Source organism: Aotus nancymaae, unplaced genomic scaffold, assembly GCF_030222135.1.
Source record: "Aotus nancymaae isolate 86718 unplaced genomic scaffold, 86718_ANA_hifiasm-v0.15.2.pri h1tg000062l, whole genome shotgun sequence".
Taxonomy (NCBI): domain Eukaryota; kingdom Metazoa; phylum Chordata; class Mammalia; order Primates; family Aotidae; genus Aotus; species Aotus nancymaae.
In genome coordinates, this window is record NW_026988476.1 from 20655780 (window position 1) to 20681539 (window position 25760).

The 25760-nt window shown below is 39.8% G+C and overlaps 1 protein-coding gene and 1 pseudogene across 3 annotated transcripts in view; both read left to right on the forward strand.

The window, feature by feature from the left end:
- Nucleotides 1-25760, forward strand: part of ATL1 (atlastin GTPase 1) — a 104253-nt gene that overhangs the window by 11738 nt on the left and 66755 nt on the right. Inside the window, exon 2 of one of the 3 annotated variants that reach the window (XM_064365860.1) lies at nt 17868-18040. In XM_064365860.1, the coding sequence (XP_064221930.1) occupies nt 18007-18040 (34 nt within the window). In that variant the 5' untranslated portion in view covers nt 17868-18006. Of the gene's footprint in view, nt 1-17765; nt 18041-25760 lie in introns of those variants that run through there. The other 2 variants (XM_064365861.1, XM_064365859.1) reach the window with 2 other exon arrangements.
- On the forward strand, nt 277-4391 carry LOC105719926 (eukaryotic translation initiation factor 3 subunit E-like; annotated as a pseudogene).

Here is a 25760-nt window from a genome sequence, read left to right on the forward strand (position 1 = left end):
CATGGGCCTGTGAACCAAGGAGCAGAGATAGGAATGGCTCTTCTATTATTCCTAATAACTCTCTTGAAGAGTTTTTTTCTCTACAACCTTGTCTTTATCATATTGTCCCTACAGCATTGGACTTGGTGGGTTTAGAGGCCCTAGTGCCCAAGGGATTGATACTTTCCCCAGATGACATGGCCATAATTGTATTTACTGGGAAGCTGGAACTATGTTCTGGCTATTTTGGAGTCTTCAGATAACTAAATCAACAGTTAGAAAGGGGGTAATTGTACTAGTTGCGGTGATTGATTCTAACTACCATGGGGAAATTGGTTATTGCTCCACAAAGGCACCAAGCAAGACTATGTCTTGAATCTCAGGTATTCACTAAGTTGTCTCCTAGTATTCACATCTCTAATATTACTGGACAGTGGGGAACTGAAGCAACCCAGTGAGGATGAGACCACTAAGGACTTGGATCCTCTGGGACTAAGGTTGGGTGACACCACCAGATAAGGTATGAGTCAGGGTTATGGTAAAATAGAAGCCATGATCATCACTTTGGCCCTTGGGCCCAATAACTACACTCTCTTCTCTGTCCTTATTATCAGAACCACAATTTTGTTGACCTTTTCCAAGTGGCTATGTCCATCAGGGGAGACTGAGTCACTTGATTGGTCTAGTCTCATTTTTCTTGTTAAATCTTGATTTGTCTAGCCTCATTTTTCTTGTTAAAGGAATGGTTTAGGCTTGGACAATTCTGGACAGTGACACAGGAGGAAAAGTCTGCTGGAGTGCTTCTAGGAAGGTTTTCCTTGCCATTAGCAGGATATATAAGACACAGACATGACTTTTTCTGTCTCTAGGCATGAGTGTCTGCTTCTGATGTAACTGGAATGCCCAATGTCATTTTGAAAACATAAGAGGAGCCAGCATTAGAAAATAAGCTGGATGGGCAATTGTGGCTCACACCTGTGATTGCAGCACTTTGGGAGGCTGAGGTGGGAGGATTGCTTGAGCTCAGGAGTTTGAGACCAGCCTGGGCAACATAGTGAGACCTCATCTCTACTGAAAGTTGGGGAGAAAAATTAGCCAGGCATAGTGGCATGAGGCTATAGGTGCAGGTACTCAGAAGGATGAAGCAGGAGGATTGCATGACCCTGGAGATGAATGCTGCAATGAGCTATGATTGTACCACTGCAATCCAGCCTGAGTGACAGAGTGAGACCTATTCTCAAAAGAAAGAAAGAAAGAAAGAAAATAAAATAAAGGAAGCCAACTGTAATTTGACAGATCCCTCACCAGATTACTGAATGTTGTATGTCCATTGCTTGAACTTGGATGGCCAGGCTGTGAGCCAAGGCCATGATGCCCAGCCAAGGAGTATTACCAGATACTCTCTATGATGTTTTTGTTTCTGAGAACCCAAACATCATGGAGAGTATCTGGGAATCTACCAAAAAAAAAACCAAAAAACAAAATACAAAAAAACAATCTCATTGCTCAAACACAGAAGGCAAAGAGCCAGAAAATTAACTTAAATGCAGTTTAGAGATGGGAAGTGGCACAGATCTCTAGAGCTGTCCTGCTACTGTCCGGAAATGCCCTGTATGTAAGTCCTAATAAACTCATCCACTTGCCAGTCTGAACTTGTCTGAGTCATTTTTTGTTTTCTCAGCTCCCTTCCAGTTTTGGAGATCATTTTTTCTATACAATCCTGGGTTTTTTGTGTAATAGTTGGCATCACAGGAGTCTAAGAGACCAAAGGAAGAATCAGGAAGGGGTAAGCAGTGGGAATCCCAGGGTGGTCGACAGCATCCATGTGGGGTGAAGTTGCCAACTTCTCAACCTTTGTGGGCTGCTGCATGGGTACAGGGACACTTAGAAAATTCCAGTGGGAAAAAGCATGTAGTGCGAGGACCTAAGATGTTGAAGTACAATATGGATAGCAAATGTGCTGTTGCTGTGGTAAGGCTCGCTACTGAGAAATGGTTAAGGCAGGAAAAATAGATACAAAAGTTAAGAGAGGAGCTGCAATTAGAAAGAGACATTCGAATATCCGTGTCGGCCCTGGTTGGGGATTTGGTGGAGAAAGTAGACAAAAGGGAGAAAGGGTAGGAATTCCTGCAGCTTATGTGTCCAAAAACAGGAAAGTTCAAAGGCCTGCCAGGTTTTCTAGGACTCCAGCTGGTTACAAATTATGACTCATCCTTGTGCACCTTTATAAACTGATGGGCAAATTACAGCAAGAAATATTCAGAGCTCAAATGCTTCACCTTCAACTATAGTTAAGCAGATCTTCTGAAGCTCTCTATTTCTCTCTTTTCTTTTCTGCCTGCTTTGAATGTGCTGTTATGAAACTACTGGTGTTGAAATAAAACTCACTGAGTATGGTACTGCTAATTCAAGGCTCCATGGGGATTTTGTTTTTCTTACACAGTTCAGACAATTCTAGCTAAATTGTACATGTTAGAAACTCATTCAAAACTGAAGAAAAAAGGGGGTAAGCGAGATTTTTTAAAAATCAAACTGCTGCTTTTCTTTGGCAAGGTGGCGGGTTACAACTTGACTACTCGCATTGCTCACTTTTTGGATTGGCATCTAGTCTTTCTGCTCCTTTCTGGCATCTAGTCTCTCTGTAAAGGAGATATATAATGAAAAGGAATCATTATAAGCTAATTGGACCTTCTTAGTGATACCAACATGGTAGACTTTGCTATGGATGTATACAAAAACCTTTATTCTGCTGATATTCCTCAGGCTTTGAGAGAGCAAAGAACCATAGTCATTGCGCAACTGAAACAGCTTCAGGCAGAAACAGAACCAATTGTAAAAATGTTTGAAGATCTGTAAACTACAAGGCAAATGCAGTCAACCAGGGATGGTAGGATGCCCTTTGACCACCTGGCGGACAAGCATGGTTTTAGGCAGGAATATTTAGATGCGTTCTACAGATATGCAAAATTCCAGTATGAGTGTAGAAATTACTCAGAAGTAGCAGAATATCTTAATTTTCTTAGAGTGTTGGTTCCAGCAACAGATAGAAATGCTTTAAGTTCACTCTGGGGAAAGCTGGCCTCTGAAGTCTTAATGCAGAATTGGGATGCAGCCGTGGAAGACATTACATTTGAAAAGAGACCATAGATAATAATTCTATGAGTTCTCCACTCCAGTCTTTTCAGCAGAGAATGTGGTTCATTCACTGGTCTCTGTTTGTTTTCTTCAACCATCCCAAAGGTCATGATAATATTACTGATCTCTTCCTTTACTAGCCACAGTATCTTAATACAGTTCAGACAATGTGTCCACGTGTTCTTCGCTATTTGACTGCAACGGTCATAACAAACAAGAATGAAAACATCGGCAGGTACTAAAAGATCTAGTTAAAGTTATTCAACAGGTGTCTTACACATTTAAAGACCCAATTATAGAATGTGTTGAATGCTTATATGTTAACTTTGACTTTGATGGGGCTCAGAGAAAGCTGAGGGAATTTGAGTCAGTGCTTGTGAATAACTTCTTCTTGGTGGCTTGTCTTGAGGATTTCATTGAAAATGCCCGTCTTCATATTTGAGACTTTCTGTCACATCCACCACTGTATCAGCATTAACATGTTGGCAGATAAATTGAACATGACTCCGAAAGAAGCTGAAAGGTGGATTGTAAATTTGATTAGAAATGCAAGACTGGATGCCAAGATTGATTCTAAATTAGGTCATGCAGTTGTGGGTAGCAGTGCAGTCTCACCTTATCAGCAAGTGATTGAAAAGGCCAGAAGCTTTTCTTTTAGAAGCTAGATGCTGGCCGTGAATATTGAGAAGAAACTTAATCAGAATAGCAGGTCTGAGGCTCCTAACTGGGCAGCTCAAGATTCTGGATTCTACTGAAGAACCATAAGGAAATGATAAAAAAAAAAACTGTAAAAGAAAGATGAAATAATAAAACTATTATATAAAGGGTGACTTACATTTTGGAAACAACATATTGACTATAAATTTTGAAGAACTAGAATAAAACTATGATTTTTAAAAAATGAAACTGCTGTGAAAACTGCTTTACCTAAAATTTTGGTTCACAGTCTTCATTGGATTACCTATTAGGGCAAATAAAGTTTAGCCATGTGAAGGGCTCACAATTTTGATTTGGTTATCATAATTCGGATTTGGTCATAATTTGGATTTGGTTATCTTTTTAGACTGATGAGTTTATGATACTGTCTCATGTCTAGAGTTCTGAAGTAAAAGGTATTGGGCGGTGTGTGCATGTGTGTGTGTGAGAGAGAGTATACATGTTTAAATATGTTTACATGTCTGACATGCTACCAACTTGGCTTATAAGTAAATGTGTACTCATACATCAATTAAGGTCAAATACTTTTTAAGTTAATATAAATTTAGTAATCTTTAATAAATAAGCTGGCTTTAAAATTATGGTAAAGTAAAATAGAAATGTCTTCAGAATTGTCAGCATACATTTTTGTCTGGGTTTACTGATTGGGTGAGTTTTATATTTGACTCTGCTACATACTTTAAGACGTCAGAGTTTGACATGAAAGTTATAAGACTGTAAACCCAGCCAAAACCAGAATGATCTTTGTTTGTGTGGATTTTTTTTGACAAATAAGACTAATTTAATATTGTTGGTTCAATGAAAGTAACAAAATCTGAATTATCAGCAAAATGTCCATGTGTTTAACTTTAAGGTTTTTACTTATGCGAACATCTTATGTTTACAGGCTATAAAAATGGTTAACAGGAGCCAGGTGTGGTGTCCGAAGCCTGTAATCCCAGCACTTTGGGAAACCGAGGCAGGCGGATCACCTGAGGTCAGGCGTTCGAGACCAGCCTGGCCAACAGGGTGAAACCCTGTCTCTACAAAAATACATAAAAAAATTAGCTGGACATGATGGCAGGTACCTGAAATCCCAGCTACTCAGGAGGTGGAGGCAGGAGAATTGCTAGAACCCGGGAGGCGGAGGTTGCAGTGAGCTGAGGTCGCACCATTGCGCTCCAGCCTGGGCGACAGAGTGAGATTCCATTTCCAAAAAAAAAAAAAAAAAAAAATGGTTATCAGGAGAATAAGTTAGAATAGTGATTAGCTTTGTCTAATATCTCAGTTCTCACGAGTAATCTAGATAAACTGCTAAAAATGAATGAATTAGATAAATGTGAATGAGATAAATGCTTATAGGTGAACTCGTGTAATTTTAAATATTAAAATTATTATTTCAGTGAATGTCTGAGTGACTTCCAGTTATAATATAGGGCATTGGTTGCCCTTTTTTTTTTTTTTTTTTTGATACATAGTCTTACTCTGTTGCCAGGCTGGAGTGCAGTGGCGCAATCTTGGTTCACTGCACCCTCTACCTCCTGGGTTCAAGCGATTCTTCTGCCTCAGCCTCCTGAGTAGCTGGGACTACAGGCATGTGCCACCACGCCTGGCTAGTTTTTTGTATTTTAATAGAGCTGGGGTTTCACCATGTTGTCCAGGATGGTCTCAATCTTCTGACCTTCTGATCCACCTGCCTTGGCCTCCCAAAGTGCTAGGATTATAGGCATGAGCCACTGCACCTGGCCTGGTTGCACTTTGGTGCCCGTTAATGAGAAATAAAATCTATTATGTGGGGGTAGCATTGGTGGACCTCTACAGGCTGAATAAAAACAAAGACTGAGTCTGAAAAGAAATCAAGGAACAAAAAGGGGATGGGCCACATAGGTACCTGTACACTTGCCCTAGCCCAGTCAGGCAATGAACAAGAAATAATACTGCCTATCAGGGTGGTATTCTGAGATCACCCAAACAATCCAGAAGTTACATAAGGTGAAAATAGGCCAGAACCCCTATAACAGCCCTGTGTGACCTGTGAAAAAGCCAAATGGCACCTGGAGAATGATGGTAGACTATCATGAGCTAAACAAGATGGTGTCACTCATTTCTGCTGCTGTATCCAGTATTGCTCAACTGCTAGAGCAAGTAGTCTTTAAGCTGGGAAGTGTCCATGCTATGATTGACCTTTTCCAGTATTCCTTTAGCAGAAGATTTACAAGACCACTTTGCCTTCATTTGGGAAGGCCAGTCACTTTCCAGTTACCACCAAAAGGATATCTGCACAACTGCACCATCTGTCACAGTATAGTTGCACAGTACCTATCTAGACTCTCTTTGCCTTCCTCAGTCTCCGTGTTTCACTATATTAATGATATCATGCTAACCTCAGAGTCTCTTGCAGATCAGAGACTACCCTACAAACCACCTTGGATGACCTAAAGGACAGGGGATGGGAAGTCAACCCTAAAAAGATACAGTGGCCCAGGATAGCCATCAAATTCCTAGGAGTTACCTGGTCAACTAAGACATGAAACATACCTGGAGCTGTCATTGATAAGGTAGTACAGAAGTTTGTTCCCCAGACAGTAAAGTAACTGTAGTTTTTCCTAGGTTAACTGGGCTACTGGAGGGTATTCATTCCTCATTTGGCACAAACCCTCAGCCCATTGTATACCCCAATAAAGAAGAATAAAAAATGGGACTGGACACACATAGAGCAAGAGACTTTTGACAAAGCACAAATATTGGTGAAACAAGCCCAAGCACTAGGGGTCCCACTGCCACAGTATTCTTTTGTATTAGAAGTCAGTAGCGATGCCACAGGGATGACTTGGGGTTTGTGGCAAAGGCAGCCAGTGGGAATGTTAACTGTAGAGTTTTGGTCGCAATTATGAAAGGGGGCAGAATCCCACTATATAGTCCTAGAGCAACAGCTATTAGCTGTGTATAGGGCATTGCAACAAGCAGAGGCCATCACCACCAGAAAGCAGATCACATAATAAAAACAGTCTACCCCATGAAAGGTGGATGGAAGGCATTCTAACCAAGCCCACCCCTGGGGTGGCACAATTACACACCCTGCAGAAATGGCATGCTGTCTATAACAAAGGTGTCTTGTCTACTGGTACTTTAAGTCAGCTACTACAGGAGGCGCTTGGACCCATTCACTTTGAACAAGTGGAGGGAGCCAAGATGGCAATGGAACCACCTACCAGGCCAACCATCACATATAAGGGGACCCTGTCAATACCCACAAGGGCCTGGTACATTGATGGGTCTAGCAAAGGCTCCCGATACCAATGGTCAGTGTTCATGGTACAGATGGATACTGACACCATATCACCATATAGGTACATCATAAGAGCAGCCACAGCATGGGCCACAGCAAAGGCGGCAGGCATCCGCATCCTCTGTGCAGTTATTCTGGCAGCTGTTCATAACTGTGAGACCTACTCACAGCTGAGACCTAGAAGGATTTTCTCTGTACCAAGTCACATACATAAAGCCATACAACCTCCACAGGACTGGCAAGTCAATTGTATTGGTCCTCTATCCTGGAATGGTAGGGAAAGGTATACATTAACCTGTGTAGACACAACAATGGGGCTATTACAAGCCTTCCCAATAACACATGCCACCCAGCTGGAGACCGTTAAGTATCTCTCTGCTCTTAGTGTTATATATGGCATGCTGAGAAGAATATATAATGATCAGGGCTCCCATTCATGGGCCACGATACCCAACACTGGGCATCAGAACAAAACACCTGAAGGTTTTTGTTCTGACTGTGAGTATCAGACTGAAGGTTCCACTACCATATGACCCAACAGGGGCAGGACTCCTAGAAAGACAAGAATGGCCTATAAAAAACCAATTACATGTACTGTCCCAGAATGGCTAAGTTCCTGGACTAAGAATCTCCCTGAAGCCATACAAATTTTAAGTGAGTTACCCACTAATACACATGGCATCACTTCCTATGAATGGTTGGCTAGGCCTGTGAAATAGGCCCTGCAAACTCTCAGGCTTACCTCTGAGACACTGAGCCTTGCTTCTGAAGCAGAAGCCATACTGTTCTCCTAAGAACACCTATGGATCTGCAAAGTGATGATGGCTATGTGAACCTGAAGTTGAGTTGGAAAGTGCCCCTATACTGGACTGGTTTTATGATGGTAGAGGGTGAATGAAGACTGCCAGAGGATAGATGATCCCAGCTGATCTCAGAGGCTTACCTCTGAGACACCGAGCCATGCTTCTGAAGCAGAAGCCATACTGTTCTCCTAAGAACACCAGCGGATCTGCCAAGTGATGATGGCTATGTGGACCTGAAGTTGAGCTGGAAAAGTGCCCCTATACTGGACTAGTTTTATGGTGCTAGAGGGAGAATGAAGACTGCCAGAGGATAGGTGATCCCAGCTGATTCCAGAGGCTTATGATATCAACATGCAGCAGCACTGTACCTGCTGGAATGGTCATAGTGCAGATAGCATAGGCAAGGCTGGAAGCTTACCAGTTGGCTACTATGCCCACTCCTAGGGAGGGAAGCCATGTGCGGTACTGTAAGCCAGAACTGAAGCCTTTGGCAGCTTCCCTAATAGAGCCAATGGGAGAAAATACAGCAGTAATAATGTTACAAGGAGTGGATACACCTTGAGGGTCTCTACTAAACACCTGTGTTTGCCTTGTTTTTGCTATCCATGGCAGCTGGTAATGTCTTCCTGAACTGGGCTGTGGCTACAGCAACGGTCAGCAACCAGTCCTATTGTGGGGTACGTGGATACCTCCCCCTGTTAAGTGGTAATGGTATGCCTTGGGATGTTCTGCCTTTTTGCTGACACAACTGGAGTGACTGGTTCAACAGCACCAATAGGACAACCCAGGCTCACTAGGGATTGCCTCCACATTGAGGCCTGATAGCCAATGCAATGGAGATCCAAAGATATGTGCCCTTAGGCCACAAAACAAGTCACAATAAATTTTTAAAAATCAAAATAATATCAAGTGTCTTCTCAGACCAGAGTGGAATAAAACTGGAAAATAACTCCAAAAGGAACCCTCAAAACTATACAAATAAATAGAAATTAAATAATCTGCTCTTGAATTATCTTTGGGTTAATAATGAAATCAAGATGGAAATTTAAGAATTCTTTGAACTGAATGATAATAGTGACACAACTTATCAGAACCTCTGGGATACAGCAAAAGCAGTGCTAAGAAGAAAGGTCATAGCATTAATGCTTGCATCAAAAATTCTGAAAGAGCACAAATAGACAACCTAACGTCAGATTTCAAAGAACTAGAGAAACAAAAACCAAACCCAAACCCAGCAGAAGTAAAGAAATAACAAAGATCACAGCAGAACCTAAATGAAATTGAAAGAAACAAAAAATACAAAAGATAGATGAAACAAAAAGCTATTTCTTTGAAAAGATAAACAAAATTGATAGATCATTAGTGAGATTAACTAAGAAAAGAAGAAAGAAGATCTAAATAAGCTCAATTAGAAACAAAAATATATTAAACCGATACCACAGAAATACAAAAGATCATTCAAGGCTACTATTCACACCTTTCTGTGCACAGACTAGAAAATCTAGAGGAGATGGATAAATTCCTGGAAATGTACAACTGTCCTGATTAAATCAGGAAGAAATAGAAACTCTGAACAGACCAATAACAAGCAGCGAGAGTCAATCAATAATTTTTAAATTGCCAAGAAAAAAAGTCCAGGACCAGATAGATTCACAGCTGAATTATATCAGACATTCAAAGAAGAATTGGTACCAATTCTACTGAAACTCTTTCAAGAGATTGAGAAAGATGGAATCCTTTCTAAATCATTCTATGAAGGCAGTATCACTCTAATACCAAAACCAGGAAAGGCCATAACAATAAAAGAAAACTACAGACCATTATCCCTGATGAACATAGATGTAAAAATCCTAACAAAATACTAGCTTTCTGAATCTAACAGCATATAAAAAAGATAATATATCATGATGAAGTGGGTTTCATACCAGGGATGCAGGAATAGTTTAACATATGCAAATCAGTAAATGTAATACATCACATAAACAAAAATTATATGATCATCTCAGTAGGTAAAGGAAAAGTACTTGGTAAAATCTAGCATCCTTTTGTGATAAAAACTCTACAAAATTGTCATAGATGGGACATACTTCAAGGTAATAAAAGCCATCTATGATACACCAACAGACAACATAATACTGAACAAGGAAAAGTTGAAAGCATTCCCTCTGAGAACTGGAACAAGACAGGAATATCCACTTTCACCACTTCTACTCAACATAGTACTGGAAGTCCTAGCCAGAGCAGTCAGACAAAAGAAAGAAATAAAGAGCATCCAAATTTGAAAAGAAGAAGTCAAACTGTTGCTGTTCACTGATAATATGATTGTGTACCTAGGAAACCCTAAAGACTCATCCAAAAAGCTCCTAGATCTGATAAATGAATTCAGTAAAGTTTCAGGGTTCAAAATCAATGTACACAAATTAGTAGAACTGCTATACACCAACAATGATGGAGCTGAGAATCAAATCAAGTACTCAATCCCTTTTACAACAGCTGCAATAAAATAAAATAAAATGCTTAGGAATATACTTAACCAAGGAGGTAAAAGATCTCTACAAGGAAAACTACAAAACACTGCTGAAAGAAATCATAATGACACAACCAAATGGAAACACATCCCATGCTCATGGATCGGTAAAATCAATATTGTGAACATGACCACACTGCCAAAAAAGCAGTCTACAGATTCAATGCAATTTACATCAAAATACCATCATCATTCTTCACAGAACTAGAAAAAAACCCTAAAATTCATATGGAACCAAAAAAGAGCCCACATAGCAAAAGCAATACTAAGCAAAAGACCAAATCTGGAGGCATCACATTACCTGACTTCAGATTTTACTACAAGGCTATAATTACCAAAACAACAGGGTACTGGTATAAAATAGGCATGTAGACCAATGGAACAGAACAGAGAACCCAGAAATAAAGCCAAATACTTACAGATAACTGATCTTTGACGAAGCATACAAAAACATAAAGTAGGGAAAGGATACCCTATTCAATAAATGGTACTGGGATAACTGTCAAGCAACATTTAGAAGAATGAAACTGGATCCTCATCTCTCACCTTATACAAAAATCTACTCAAGGCGGATCAAAGACTTAAATCTAAGACCTGATACAATAAAGATTCTAGAAGATAACATGAAATAAACTTTTCTAAACATTGGCTTAGGCAAATAATTCGTGACTAAGAATCCGAAAGCAAATGCAACAGAAACAAAAATAAATAAATGGGGCTAGGCATGTTGGCTCACATCTGTAATCCCAGCATGTTGGGAGGCCTAGGTGGGTAGATCACTTAAGGTCAGGAGTTCAAGACCAGCCTGGCCAACATGGTGAAATCCTGTCTCTACTAAAAATATGAAAAATTAGCCGAGCATGGTGGTGCATGCCTGTAGTCACAGCTACTCAGGAGGCTAAAGCAGGAGAATGCAGTGAGCCAAGATCATGCCACTGCACTCCAGCCTGATTGACAGAGTGAGACTCTGTCTCAAAAAAAAAAAAAGTGGGTAAATGACATGAATAGACAATTCTCGAAAGCATATATATAGACAGCCAACAAACATATGAAAAATGCTCAAAATCACTAACTATAAGGGAAATGCAAATCAAAACCACAGTGAGATACAACCTCACTCCTGTAAAATGGCCATAATCTTAAAAAAAAAAAAAAAAAAGATATTGGCATGGATGCGGTGAAAAGGAACATTTTTACACTGCTGATGGGAATGTAAACTGGTACAACCACTAAGGAAAACAGTACGGATATTCCTTGAAGTACTAAAAGTGGAAGTACCATTTGACCCAGCAATTATACTACTGGGTATCTATCTAAAGGAAAAGAAGTCATTATATGAAAAAGACAAATGCACATGCATGTTTATAGCAGCACAATTCACAATTACAAAGATACGGAACCAAGCCAAATGTCCATCAACCAACAAGCGGATAAAGGAAATGTGGTATATATACACCATGGAATATTACTCAGCCATAAAACAGAATGAAATAATGGCCTTTGCAGCAACTTGGATGGAGTTGGAGGCCATTATTCTAAGTGAAGTAATTCGGGAATGGAAAACCAAATGTCATATATTCTCACTTAAAAATGAGAGTTAAGCTATGAGGATGCAAAGGCATAAGAATGATTTAATGGACTTTGGCAACTCAAAATGAAGGGTCAAGACGATGAGCGATAAAAGACTACAATTTGATACAGTGTACTCTGCTCCAGTGACAGGTGCAGCAAAATCTCAGAATCACCACTAAAGAACTTATCCATGTAACAAAAAACCATCTGTTGCCCCGAAACTATTGAAATTTTAAAGTAGTCTTTTTAAAACCACAAAAACCAATACGTACCCTTATAGGCACTACCTGTTGTGCCTATATGCCTGATGATGAGAATAATGTCACAAATGTTTTAAATCATTTGTCAACTCAAATCCATGATATAACCCAATTAGGCTTCTTTGACTCATTCTCAAATTGGTTACACACCTTATCTACTCATTGGAGTTGTGTTTTGCTAACAGGCATCATAATTTTAGTTAGCTTCTGCTTTTAATGCTGTTTTGTATACCGTAGACATGGCTTATAGGCACAAGCCATGGCTATACATTATAGGTCTATATAGTTCTTCTCATAACCCATTCAAGGACACTCATGCAAGATTGGTGGGAAGAATGTAAGAGCTGGAAGGTGGGATGGATTGTAGAGTGATGTGTCCCCACCAGGTTACTTAGGGTATACGTCCACTGCTTGAACCTGAGAGGCTGGGCAGTGAGCCAAGACCATGGTGCCCACTGGAGGAGCAAGTGTCCCTGAGAACCCAAACATCTCAGACTCAAACGCAGTAGGCAAAGAAGTTACAGGAAAGCTGTTTAAAAGCAGTTTAGAGATGGGAGGTGGCATGGATCTCTAGAGCTGTCCTGCTGCTGCCCAGAAGTGCCCTGTATAAGTCCTCACAAATTCATCCACTCACTGGGCTGGACTTATCTGAGTCATTCTTTGGTCTCTTGGTTCCTTCCCAGCTTGGGGAAACATTTTTTCTACGCAATCCTGGATTTTTTTCTCATAACACCAGCACACTGAAGATGATTGAGTGCAACCTTAGTCTTTTTAGCAAGGTCTTCTGGTTATTTCCAACATCTATTTCTCTTCTTTGTTTAGTATTAGACCCCCAAATTTTTGTTGCATACATGGTATATTTATTAATGAGGTGGGACATAGTAGGCCAATGGTATTTGAGTGGAGATGATATGTGCACCTTCTGAGTTGTACCCTAAGACAGAATGGATATATTGCCTTCTTCCCCTTACCTTTCTGTATAGCTAAAATGAAAATGTGCGTGTCCACACTAGAGCAGCAATCATGGATCATATGATGGAACTCCCAAGTGAATGATGGAAAAAGGCATGAGGAAATTTAGTTCCTTCATATGTTGAAACAATATCAGCCCTGGATGGCTTATGCTCAGATTATTTCATGAGACAGAAATAAATATTTGTCTTATTTCAGCCATTGTAATTTTTATAGCAGCTGAAGCTATATCCTAATGAATATACTTCATGATACCACTGAGCTGATAATTGATCACCATAGAATCAATCTATTTTTAAACAAATTGTTGTGTGAAAGTAAATGGCATTTTTTTGGTTAAGACATTTTGAGTTACAGCCAAAAGCATTCTGATTGACATAAATACTTAACTAAGATTGCTATTTATAGAGGAAAGGAGCAAATTGAAGCATCAACTTTTGAGAAACTTCTGATTGAGGGAGCCCTTTACTTATGATGGAGGAAAATGAGCATGGTGAAAGAATCAATGGAAGAAAAGTAGTTGAAGATACAGGGGGAATAGAATAGCTTGTGGAGTAACATCCCAGAAAAGTCAGGAAGAGAGAGGATCTAAAGTACTAAAGTTCAAATGGAGTAATACCTTTTCTTCTTTTATTCTGATTTAAAATGAACTTGACATTTGCCTTTTTAAAACATTTTTATTGAGACATAATTCACATACCATACAATTCACCAACTTAGATTGTACAATTCAGTGGAGTTTTTTGTTTTGTTTAATTTTTTAGACAGGCTCTTGCTCTGTCATCCAGGCTGGAGTGCAGTGGCCTGAATCCTTGAACTCCTGGGCTCCAGGGATCCTCCCACTTCAGCCTCTGGTCATCACTGTACCCGGCTAATTTTTGTATTTTTTATAGAGATGGGGTCTTGCTATGTTGCACAGCCTGGTCTCAAACTACTGGCCTCAAGTGATCCTCCCACCTCAGCTTCCCAAAGTGCTGGGATTACAGGCATGAGCCATTGCACCCAGCCTAATCCAGTGGCTTTTAGTATACCCAAAGAGTTGTGTAAAGTTGATTTCATAATGAATTCTGAAACATTGTCATTGCCCCAAAAAGAAACCTCATACTCATTAGCAGTCACTCTCCAATTTCTCCCCAACCTCCCACTCCTTTCCTCCATCCCTAAGCAATAATTAATCTACTTTCTGCCTCTTTAGATTTGCCTATTCTGGAAATTTCATATAAACGGAATCATATAATGTGTGGTCTTTGTGGCTGGCATCTTTCATTTACTATAATGTTTTCAAGGTCCATCTATGTTGTAGCATGTATCAGTACTCAATTCCTTTTTATGACCAAATAATGTTCTATTATATGGATATACTACATTTTGTTTATCCATTCACTAGTTATTTGGCACTGGGATTGTTTCTACCTTTTGGCTATTATGAATAATGCTGTTATAAATATTCCTGTACAAGTTTTTGTATGCACATATATTGTAATTTCTTTAGGGTATACATCTAGGAGTGCTAATGTATATGGCAATTCTATGTTTAACTTTTTGAGGAACTGCCAGACTTTTTCCCAAAGTAGCTACACAATTTTCTATTTCCATCAGCAGTGTATGAGGGTGCCAATTTCTCCACATCCTCACCAACACTTGTTATTATCTTTTTTATTATAGTCACCATAGTAAGTATTTTTAAACTTATTCCAGAGAATGTGAAACATTACTGTTCTAAGACTCAGAGTTATGTAAAAACATTACACTTAGAAAAGTATCAGTCCCCCTAATCCATACTACCCTGTTCCCATTCTTCCATTATTTCTACTCTATTCCCACCCATCTCCCGTAAAAAACAAATCTCATTGGTTTCTGGTTTATTCTTGCTGTGTTTATGTTTCGCAGATGAACAGATCCTTTTTTCATATCCTTTTCTTTTTACAGAATGGTACACTGTTTGCACTTTTTCCTCCCCATTTAACATTGTATTCTGGAAATCACTCTGTATTAGCTTATAAAAATCTTCTGTATTCTTTTTCATACCTACATAGCATTTCACTGTATATATGTATTATAATGTAGTCAACCACTCATCTGTATATAGGCATTTAGGTTGTTTCCAGTATTTTACAATAACAAAAAGTGCTGTAGTAAATAACCATGTATACTTATATATTCATACTATTGAAGGTATTTCTTCAGAGTAGATTAAACTTATGATTTAAAAAAAAATGTGTTCTAGCAACGTCCACTGAAAGGGTCTAGAAACAGCGATACTTCAGCCAGCAATGAGCACAACTAGCACCCCCGTCTTGGTTTCTAAACACCTTTTCGCATAAAAAGTAGCCAGAGCATCTTGGAGAAATGGCTATTCTAGTTCTAAGACAGGGAAAACACAAAGGACACCTGAAACATTTTTCGTACCAGAAAACGGGGAACTGCTCAAAGACAAATAGGGACAATGTTAAAAGGACACACAAGCTGACCCTTGGCCAAATTTAGGGCAATTTAGGCATTAAAAAAGAATGGTAATGAATAACACAATTTTTTAAAAAGATTCCATTAGTTTATAGTGGGACTCAACATAGAAAAGTGGGAGGGGGAATGCTAGCTACTTAATTTAAAAGCTATGACATTGAGAGGCTGAGGTGGACAGATCACTTGAGCTCATGAGTTTGAGACCAGCCTGGGTAAAGTGGAGAAACCCCGTCTCTACTAAAAATACAAAAACAGCCATGCCTGCTGGCGATTGTCTGTAATCCCAGCTACTCGAGAGGCTGAGGCATGAGAATCACCTGAATCTGAGAGGCTAAGGTTTTAGTGAGCTGAGATCACGCCACTGCACTCCAGCCTGGGTGACACAGGGAAACTCTGTCTGCGGGGGAGGAAAAAGACATAATTATTTTAAAGTCTCCATTTAAAAATCACTAATATGAAATTGATTCAGGCAAGGATCAATGGATACTAAAATTAGTGGATGAAAAGTTGTTGGCCAACAGTACAAAAAGTCATGTACAGAGAGCTATTTATTTAAGCATTTTTTTTGTGTGATTCACATAGTTTCAGAGTATTAACCCATAGATTACTTACCAATTATAAATGCAAGAGGTTTTTAAAAATTAATTTCTTTTTCAATTAGGCATAGATGTTGAATTATATAACTTTTTCCTTTTTTGTGTAATATATTGTACTTTCTTAAAAATGGGATTCACATGAAAGGGATTTTTAGGCTAGAATGTAAGCTGAGAATGATAGTAAAGGAATATAAGAAGAAAAGCAGACCACACTTTTTTTTGTTCTGTGAACTTGGTTTTTAGGTACAGGGCTGAGATAAAGTCTGTCTTACTATGTTGTTTCACTAATGTCGTTTCAACTGTGTTGAACACAGACCTCTTTAAAACCATAATATAAACTTGGTTCCAGCTCTGCGGTCACTGGAACCAGTAACTGAAATATAATGCATAAGATTTGGCAATGGTTGGGGAGTTTGTTTTCAGATATGTTGATGTTGAAATGTCAGTGGGAAAACAATGTGAGGATAACCTCAGGCAGTTGTAGCCGCACCTCTGTTATAATGTTCTCTATTATAGCGAGTGGAAGACTAAAGTATAGATTTGAGAATCATCAGCATGGAGGAGGTCCTGTCTGAAGCCATCATGGTAAATTACATTGAGAGAATGTAGCGTGAGGAGTTGCTTACGATGAGGAATTAGCAGAGATCATGGATCTAGTAATTAAGAGGCTGGCAGTGATCTCCTGAGAACCGATCAGTAGAGAGTTTGGATAACAACCAAATGGCAGGAGAACACTGTAAGGAATGGGATGATGGTATCTTGAGGGTCAGGTAGTATAAAAGGGCAGTGTTTCCAGGTTACTGAAAACAACTAAGTCTGTAGCAGAGAGAAAGAAAGCAGTGAAAAGGGAGAGATTGAGAATATTTTGAGAATTTTTTTTTCTTTTTACTTCAAAATTGTGTGCGACCTTTATGGCTGCCAGGGCCCACCCAGACTATGTAGTATGACTTTAGCTCAAATAATTGCTATTGGACTGTAAGTCTGGACCTTATCTTTGAAAACCTATCTTTGAAATTTTACCCAGTGGATACTGAGTTACAGATAATAATGAATCTACAATTTTCATTTATCATGATCTTCTTGATATAAATTTTGCTATTCTAATTTTAAGACAGACTACTCAGTATATATATTCAAAAATGCATGCATGACACCCTTTTTACTAACATGACCTTGCTTTTAAAGTGGAAAACAAAATGGGTGCCTGGTAGATAAATGCACATTATTTTAGCTACTTTGGCTATATAAATGTTGCCAGCTCATTTGTACTAATGTATAACTGCTTGAAACAGGTATTTGAACATCTAGAATCATGCAGTATATTGCTTTGTATATTTCTGTGGCTAGATAAAGCTGTTAAATTCTTTGGGAGTGTGGGCGAGGGGGGTGCTGTTTATTTGTGTGTGTTTTCCGTTGAAAATGTTGCAGTACATGGTCTATCACTGTCTTCAAGCTCTGGGAGTGGGCTGAGGTAGGGAGGGTGTGACGCTGGTATTTGTGTGAACTCGGGCTTGTGATGCTGAGCTTGGTTCATCTGCTTTCTCCTCCCTTTTCCTCCCCACTCCTTCCCACCAGCGCCACAGCAACATCCTCAGAGTCTGAGCGAACTGCGCCCAGCGCGGGCACGGAGCCTCCCACTGCTAGCAACCTGCGGCCCCGGAGAAGGCAGCGAGCGCAGTGACAGCGCCTCACCGCCACCAGGTCCTGGACCACCATGGCCAAGAACCGCAGGGACAGAAACAGTTGGGGTGAGTAGCAAATGAGAACTTCTGCAGCCTGCATGGGTTCTGGCCCTCCGCTTTCTGCTTCTGGAGACAAGGAGGGCCAAGGGCTGCTCGGTGCCTGCGTCCACGGCTGGGAGACGGGCCGTAGCCGAGCTGCTCCCCGTTTCGCCGGAGGAACCATGGCCGAGTGGTACCCGCGTCACCGAATCGCGCTATCCGGGCGAGGGCTGCAGCTTCGCGCAGGCCGGGCCTCCAGCTCCTTCTTCCCCACCCCCCTCCCGCCTCCTCCCAGCATTTGGACAGCACCCACCAGGCACCTCCAGGGACTTGTGGGCCCAGCCTTAGCGATCGGTTGGGAGGAAGGCTATGGGGGTGGGCAGGGGGTTGTAGTTACCAGGCCAAGAGGGGTGAGGGGTTGGGGATCTAGAGCAGGCCAAGCCCCAACCCCCTCCCAGGGAGCCGCCAACTCTCTGGCCCTGCAAGGCGCGGGCTCCTGGCGGCGGGCGGCGCGCTGGAACAATGAGGCGAACCGTGGCAGACCCGAGCAACCGGGAGAAGGGCCACCCTCTTGGGAATTCCTGAGCACTGCAGTATTCCCCTTAATTTGGGGGTTGGGTGGGGGAACTGGGGAAGAAGGGGAGCAAAGTTGTGGTTTCCAGCCTTCTGCCCCACCCCGACCTGGTACCCCATTCAGATCGGCCCCAAGGGTGGCTTTGTTCTTTGATTTTACCTTTTGGAGGCATTGGGCTCATGATTCAGCACCAGGCCGAGGGGAGGGGAAAGGAGAGGCGAGACCCAGTATGTTCACACCGCGAGTGGGTGGGCGGTGCTCACGCAGGCGGAGAAGAACGGGCGCAGCGATGCGGGAGAAATCGCGGCCCCGCCCGCCTTGCTGCTCCAGACCTAGTTCTGGACCGTTAGTGTGGGTAGGCTGGGCGTCTTTTTGTTGTGGGTTCCGGACTTCTTGCAGTCATAGTGCTAAACTCATCAGCATCTTAGGAACAAAAGCTTTCTAAGGCATTTATTTTATTATCTGAACCAGAAAGTGTCTCAGGCCACTGTGGCTTGGCGGGCAAAGAAATATTTTGTTCATTAGCTTGTTATTTAAAATTGTTATTTCAAATAATTGTTGTTATTTGAAAAGTTCAGAGCTGCTCGTTTCTCTTAAACGTCTGAGTGTGTTCTCTTCTATAACGGTTTGTTTGACCAAGAGGCAAAAATGTAAATTTTAATTGGTTATTTCGGTTTACTTTAATCAAAAGACCGTGTATCTCTTTGCCTCTGATTGTTGTAATGGTCACAGGATCAGCTTGACCTCTGGTAGGCAAGGTTTACATTTGAGAGATTATCCAAGGTTTGTGGTTGGCATGGAGAGGTGAAGCGGGGAGGTCTGTCATGACTTGGCTGAGTTTAAGAGACAGTGGTTCCATTTTCTGAGATCATGAAACCCCAGTTTTAACAGATGTGACTATTGCAATATAGTTTTATTTGCTTCTTCTGAAATTTAAGTAAGCATTTGCAGTATGTCCCCTTTCCACCCATTCTCTTAGCCTCTAGAATATAAATTTATTGAACATATACAGTTAAAATGCACATATTCAAGCCACTTTTGGTCTCAATCTCCATGAATTGTTGTCTCCACCCTGTTAACAGAGGCATGTGAATATTTATTCTGAGGATTAAAATTTTTCTTCTTCATGAAGCTTTGGATTATTGCTCAAAATTTCCTTTGGTTATGAAGTGGAAGTTTTTTTCCTCTTGGAAAAAACTTCTTATGTAGTGGAAGTTTTTTTTCTCTTGGGTACATGGTTCTCACATCGGGTTTTCATAAAAATCACACAGGGACTTATTAGAAATGCAGACTCTCCCATCTTCCAGCCAGAGCTTTGGAATCAATAGATCTGAAATAGGACCTAGGAATCTGCTTTTAATTAGCATTTTAGGTGATTGGGAAGCAGATGGTCTTTAGATGTTACTTTGAGAAATACTATGTTAGATTATTTACATTTGATAGAAACATCCCAGATAGTTTACCCAGAAGTCATCAGGAAAGTTTCAACTCAAGTGATGGATTAGGAAAAGAAATACTAGAATCACTGGAAATTGTTATAGAAAAGAAATAGTGGAATTTTGGAATCTTATCCTGATGTTCTGAAATGCTTTACTACTCAGATTTTTCTTTGCTGTAAAGTATATATGACATAAATGACTTAGAAAATCATAGTATATGGAGTAGGAGATAGAGGTTTTGGCAAAGATGTTAGCCCTGTCATTCTTAATTCCATTGTATTACCAGTATCTAGTAGAATGCCTAACACATAGTAGGCAGTTAGTGACAGCAATGGTAGCCAGCATCATTAAGCTAATGTCATATGAAATAGGTGCTATAATCCTCATTTTACATATTAAAAGGTAGAGCCAGTAGATGACTGAGCCAGGATTCCAGTTCTGGCAGTTTGAATTCAGATTCCTTTATCTTCACCACTATTCTATCTCTTTGCTGAATGGTTAATACCTTCTGTATTATATTATAGAACTACAGTTTCAAGGCATATTCATCTACCATTATTGCATTTGATCTTCAATCTTTTAAGTAATTATGTGTCTTAGGACATATTATCACTGTTTTGCGGATGAAAAACTAACTCAGAGGTAAGTTAAATGATTTGATGAAAATCATGTATTTGGTAAGTAAAAGGACTGAAATTAGAACCTGGGGTTTTTTTTTTTCCTAATTTGTTTTCTATAACATGATATTGTGGAACGTTTTTATGAGAGAATTGGGTGGGGTATGAGGATAATAGAGAAAACAGAGCCTCATAGTAGTCAGAGGTCTCTCATGAGAAAAATCTTATGACAGCTTAAAAAAGAAGACAGATAACTGACCTTATTTAGCTAAGTAAGTATTTTTCAGACAAGTTAGAAAGAAAAAGGCGTCAAGGTAAGCAATCCAGAATGGGAACATACAGTGATTCCCAAGAAAAGGGCAAGAAAGATATTTGCAAAATCAGCACGAGAGCTAAAATTTAGATAAGGACCCTAAGGACCATATTACAGGTAGTTTTTATCTTGGTAGCTAGAGACCTGTAGGTCTTACAGGGGCCATGAAGGCTAGACAGCAGAAAAGCATCTCTGCTGACTACTAGAATTGAGGGTGGTGTTTGAAGACTATACCCAGAGATAACAACTGGGAAGTGAGTCTCTGAGTAGAACTGAGCATCCTACCACCTGTACCTAAATCTACCCTTAAGACATGTGAATAAACTGAAGCATATAAAAGTCATTTCTTGGCCAGGTGCAGTGGCTCACAACTGTAATCCCAGCACTTTGAGAGGCTGAGGCAGGCAGATGAGATCAGGAGATTGAGACCATCCTGGCCAACATGGTGAAACCCCGTCTCCACTAAAATACAAAAAATTAGCTGGGCATGGCATGCACCTATAGTCCCAGCTACTCAGGAGGCTGAGCCAGGGGAATTGCTTGAACCCGGGAGGTAGAGGTTGCAGTGAGCAGAGGTTGTGCCACTGCACTCCAGTCTGGCAACAGAGCAAGACTCTGTCTCAAAAAAAAAAATAGTCAATTCTTCCCAAATAGGCATTATTATTATTAATCATTGGAATGTATAAGGAATCTGAGATTCAGAGAGCATAAGTGACTTGCCAGAAGTACCATAGTTTCTAGGTTATAGATCTAGTATTCAAATTCAGAGTTGTTTGCTTCTACAGTCCATGTGATTAGGACAGGGAATAGTATGCCAAAAGGTACCAAGACAAGCTTATCTAGGATTAAGCTGATATAAGAAATCAGTGCTCTATAAACTTGATCACTTGGACTAGAGAAGTAGGCAAAGAATGTGCTAGTGTGGAAAATAAATGGGACAGATGAGTATTGGAAACAGTAGCCCAGAAAGCAGTCTTTCACTGCTGGGCTAGAGCTTAAGTATTACCAGAAACAAAACAGAAATGCATACTTTGTTTGTTTTTGTCAAAGTTGCTTAAAAACTTGGGATACCAGTTTTCTACAGTGTAACGGAAACAGATAGTGAAAATTGCTTTAGAAAAATAGTATCTACACTGAACTATCAATTTTGATTGCCTTTAAAAAGAACTATCTTAGCTTCTCAGTAAGTGTAGTAACTGCCCATTTTTTGAAAAGGCATTTGTAGAAAATTAATTTTTAGATTTCCGTTTTTGAGGAAAGATTTAAAACAATCTTGAGTGTACTATAGTTACCTTATGATCTTTCTTTTCCAATTGGCTATATTCTATTTTTCTTAAAATGAAACTGTTTATCCCTTTTTACCTACCTCATTTTCTATATACCTAAGTCTCCTAAAATAATATAAAATTTCTGCTGGGTCTTGGCTGAACATGGTGGCTCACATCTATAATCCCAGCACTTTGGGAGGCTTAGGTGGGTGGATTATTTGAGGTCAGGAGTTTGAGACCAGCCTGGCCAACATGGTGAAACCCCATCTCTAAAACAAAAAGCAAAAAAAAAACCACAAAAAAATTAGCTGGCCATGGTGGTGCAAGCTTGTAAGGCCATGGTGGTGCAAGCTTGTAATTGCAGCTACTAGGGAAGCTGTGGCAGGAGAATCACTTGAACCTGAGAGGCGGAGGTTGCAGTGAGCCAAGATCGCGCCACTCTACTCCAGCCTAGGTGACAGAATGAGACTTCATCTCAAAAAAAAAAAAATTTCTACTTGGTCATACATGTACTGTAGGATGTGTACTATATATAAGACATGTACTGTAGATTTTCCTTCCGTACATTTTTTAAACTTAATTTGCCTTCTTTGCATCTTTTCAAATACACTTTTCTTATAGATGTGTATTTTTTATACTTAACATCTGCTTACCTGTCTTGATGAGTCTTGATGACTCATGGGTTACACCTTTGCTCCATTTCAGACTTTAGAGACTTTATTATCTTTCGAATCAGTGATTATAGTATAAGCAGAACCTATGATCACCAGGGAAATGATCCATTGTGTGGTACTTCCAGTCATAAAAAAATATTTTAGATTTGAAGGATCTTCCTCTTTTACATAAAAATTTCTTATGAAACATATATATATATATATATATATATACAAAAGAACATATAAAACATATGTGTTCAGTTAAAAAAAAAAAGAATAATGAGCACCTGTGCCCCCCCAGCTGAAGAAATAGAACATTATCAATATTTTGTCACTCCTTGTATGCCTTTCCTTAAGGATAACCTGGTTTTTTTCATTTTTGTTTTTGTTTTGTTTTGTTTTGTTTTTTTAATGAGATAGAGTCTTGCTCAGTCGCCCAGGCTGGAGTGCAATGATGTGATCTTGGTTCACTGCAACCTCTGCCTCCCGGATTCAAGTGATTCTCCTGACTCAGCCTCCCAAGCAGCTGGGATTACAGGTGCCTGCCACCACACCCAGCTAATTTTTGTATTTTTAGTAGAGACAGGGTTTCACCAGGTTGGTCAGGCTGATCTCAAACTTCTGATCTTAGGTGATCCACCCACCTCAGCCCCTCAAAGTTCTGGGATTACAGGCATGAGCCACTGTGCCTGGCCAGGACAACCCGTTCTTATCCCTCTCCAAAGGTAAACACTTTCATTAATTTGACATTTCTAATTTCCTTGATAATTTTTACAGTTTAGCTATAAATAAATATATATCCCTAAAAATATATATTATTTAGTTTTACATTAAAGAACCTAATATAAAGGGAATCTAGAGTATGCATTTTTCCACAAGATATTTTGTTCACTCCACATCCTTAATTTAACCATACTTGGTATTATGATAGGTACGAAATGGTATCTCATGTGGTTTCAATCTGCATTTTACTGATTACCAGTGAGGCGTGAGCATATATTTATTGTCCATTCATATTTCCTCCTCAGTACCTGTTTGCTCTTTGCCCATTTTAAAATTAGGTTACCTTCTTCTTGCTTTGTAAGAGTTTTTTTTTTTTCATATTTTTCACTTAAGTCCTTTACTGATTGTCTTATAGATCTCTTTTACCTCTTTGTGCATGACTTTGATCTCTATGGTATATTTTAGTAAATAGACATTATGTATTTAAATGTAGTCAATTTAAACAATATTTTCCTTTATGATTTGTACTTTTTAAATTAAAAAAATCTTATCTCAAAGTTATAAAATAGTCTTCTATATTATGTGATTTAAATACACTTACTACACTTTTTTTTCCAGTTTTTAAAATTTGTGGTAAAATACACATAACATAAATTTTACTATCATAACCATTTTTAGTACACAATTCCATGATATTAGTACACAAATAGAATACTGTTTGTGTAGCTATCACCACCATTTATCTCCAGAACTCTTCATCTTGCAAAACTGAAACTGTGCTCATTAAGCAGTAACTCCTCAACCCTCCTGCTCACAGCTACTAGCAGCCACCATTCTACTTTCTTTCACTATGATTTTGACTACTATGTGTACCTCATGTAAGTGGAATTATACAGTTTTGTTTTTGTGGGTGGCTTATTTCACATAGCAAAATGGCCTCGAGGTTTATCCATATTGTAGAATATATCACAGCTTCCTTCTTGTTTAAGGCTGAATGGCATTACATTGTACGTATACACCACATTTTTAAAATCTATTCGTCTGTTGACAGACACTGGGTTGCTGTCATATTTTGGCTATTGTGAATAATGCGTCTATGAACATGCGTGTGCAAGTATCCCTTTGAGTCACTGCTTTCAACTCTTTTGGGTATATACCCAGAAGTGGAATTGCTGGATCATATGGTGATTATATTTCTAATATTTTGAGGAACTGCCATATTGTTTTCCACAGAGGCAGTACCATTTTATGTTCTCGTCAACAGTGCACACAGGTTTAAAGTTTTTCATATCCTCACCAACACTTGTTGTGTTCTGTTTTTTTAAAAATAATTGTCATTAAGCCATGCATGGTGGCTGACACCTGTAATCCCAGCACTTTTGAAGGCCAACATGGGCAGATCAACTGAGGTCAGATCAACTGAGGTCAGGAGTTCGAGACCAGCCTGGCCAACATTGTAAAACCCTGTCTCTACTAAAAATGCAAAAATTGGCCAGACATGGTGGCAGGCACCTGTAATCACAGCTCCTTGGGAGGCTGAGGCAGAAGAATGGCTTGAACCTGGGAAGCGGAGGTTGCAGTAAGCTAAGATCACTCCATTGCACTCCAGCCTGGGAGACAAGAGTGAGAATTTGCCTCCAAAAAAGAAGTTGTCATTCTAATTGATGGGATATGATATCTCATTGTAGTTTTGATTTGCAATTGATATTCTGATTTCTCTTGTGATTTTTTTCTTTGATCCTTTGTTATTTAAGAATGTGTTGTTGGCCGGGCTTGGTGGCTCAGCCTGTAATTCCAGCACTTTGGGAGGCCGAGGCAGGCAGATTACCTGAGCTCAGGAGTTCAAGACCAGCCTGGGAAACATGGTGAAACCCAGTCTCTACTAAAATACCAAAAATTACCTGGGCATGGAGGCATGCACCTGCAGTCCCAGCTACTCTGAAGGCTGAGGCAGGAGAATTGCAAGAACCCGGGAGGCGGAGGTTGCAGTGAGCCGAGATTGCACCACTGCACTCCAACCTGGGCAACAGAGCGAGACTCTGTCTCAAAAAAAAAAGAATGTGTTCTTTAATTGCCACAAATTTGTGAATTTTCCAGTTTTCATTCTATTACCGATTTCCAACTTTATCCCGTTGTGGTTGAAGAAAATATTTAGTA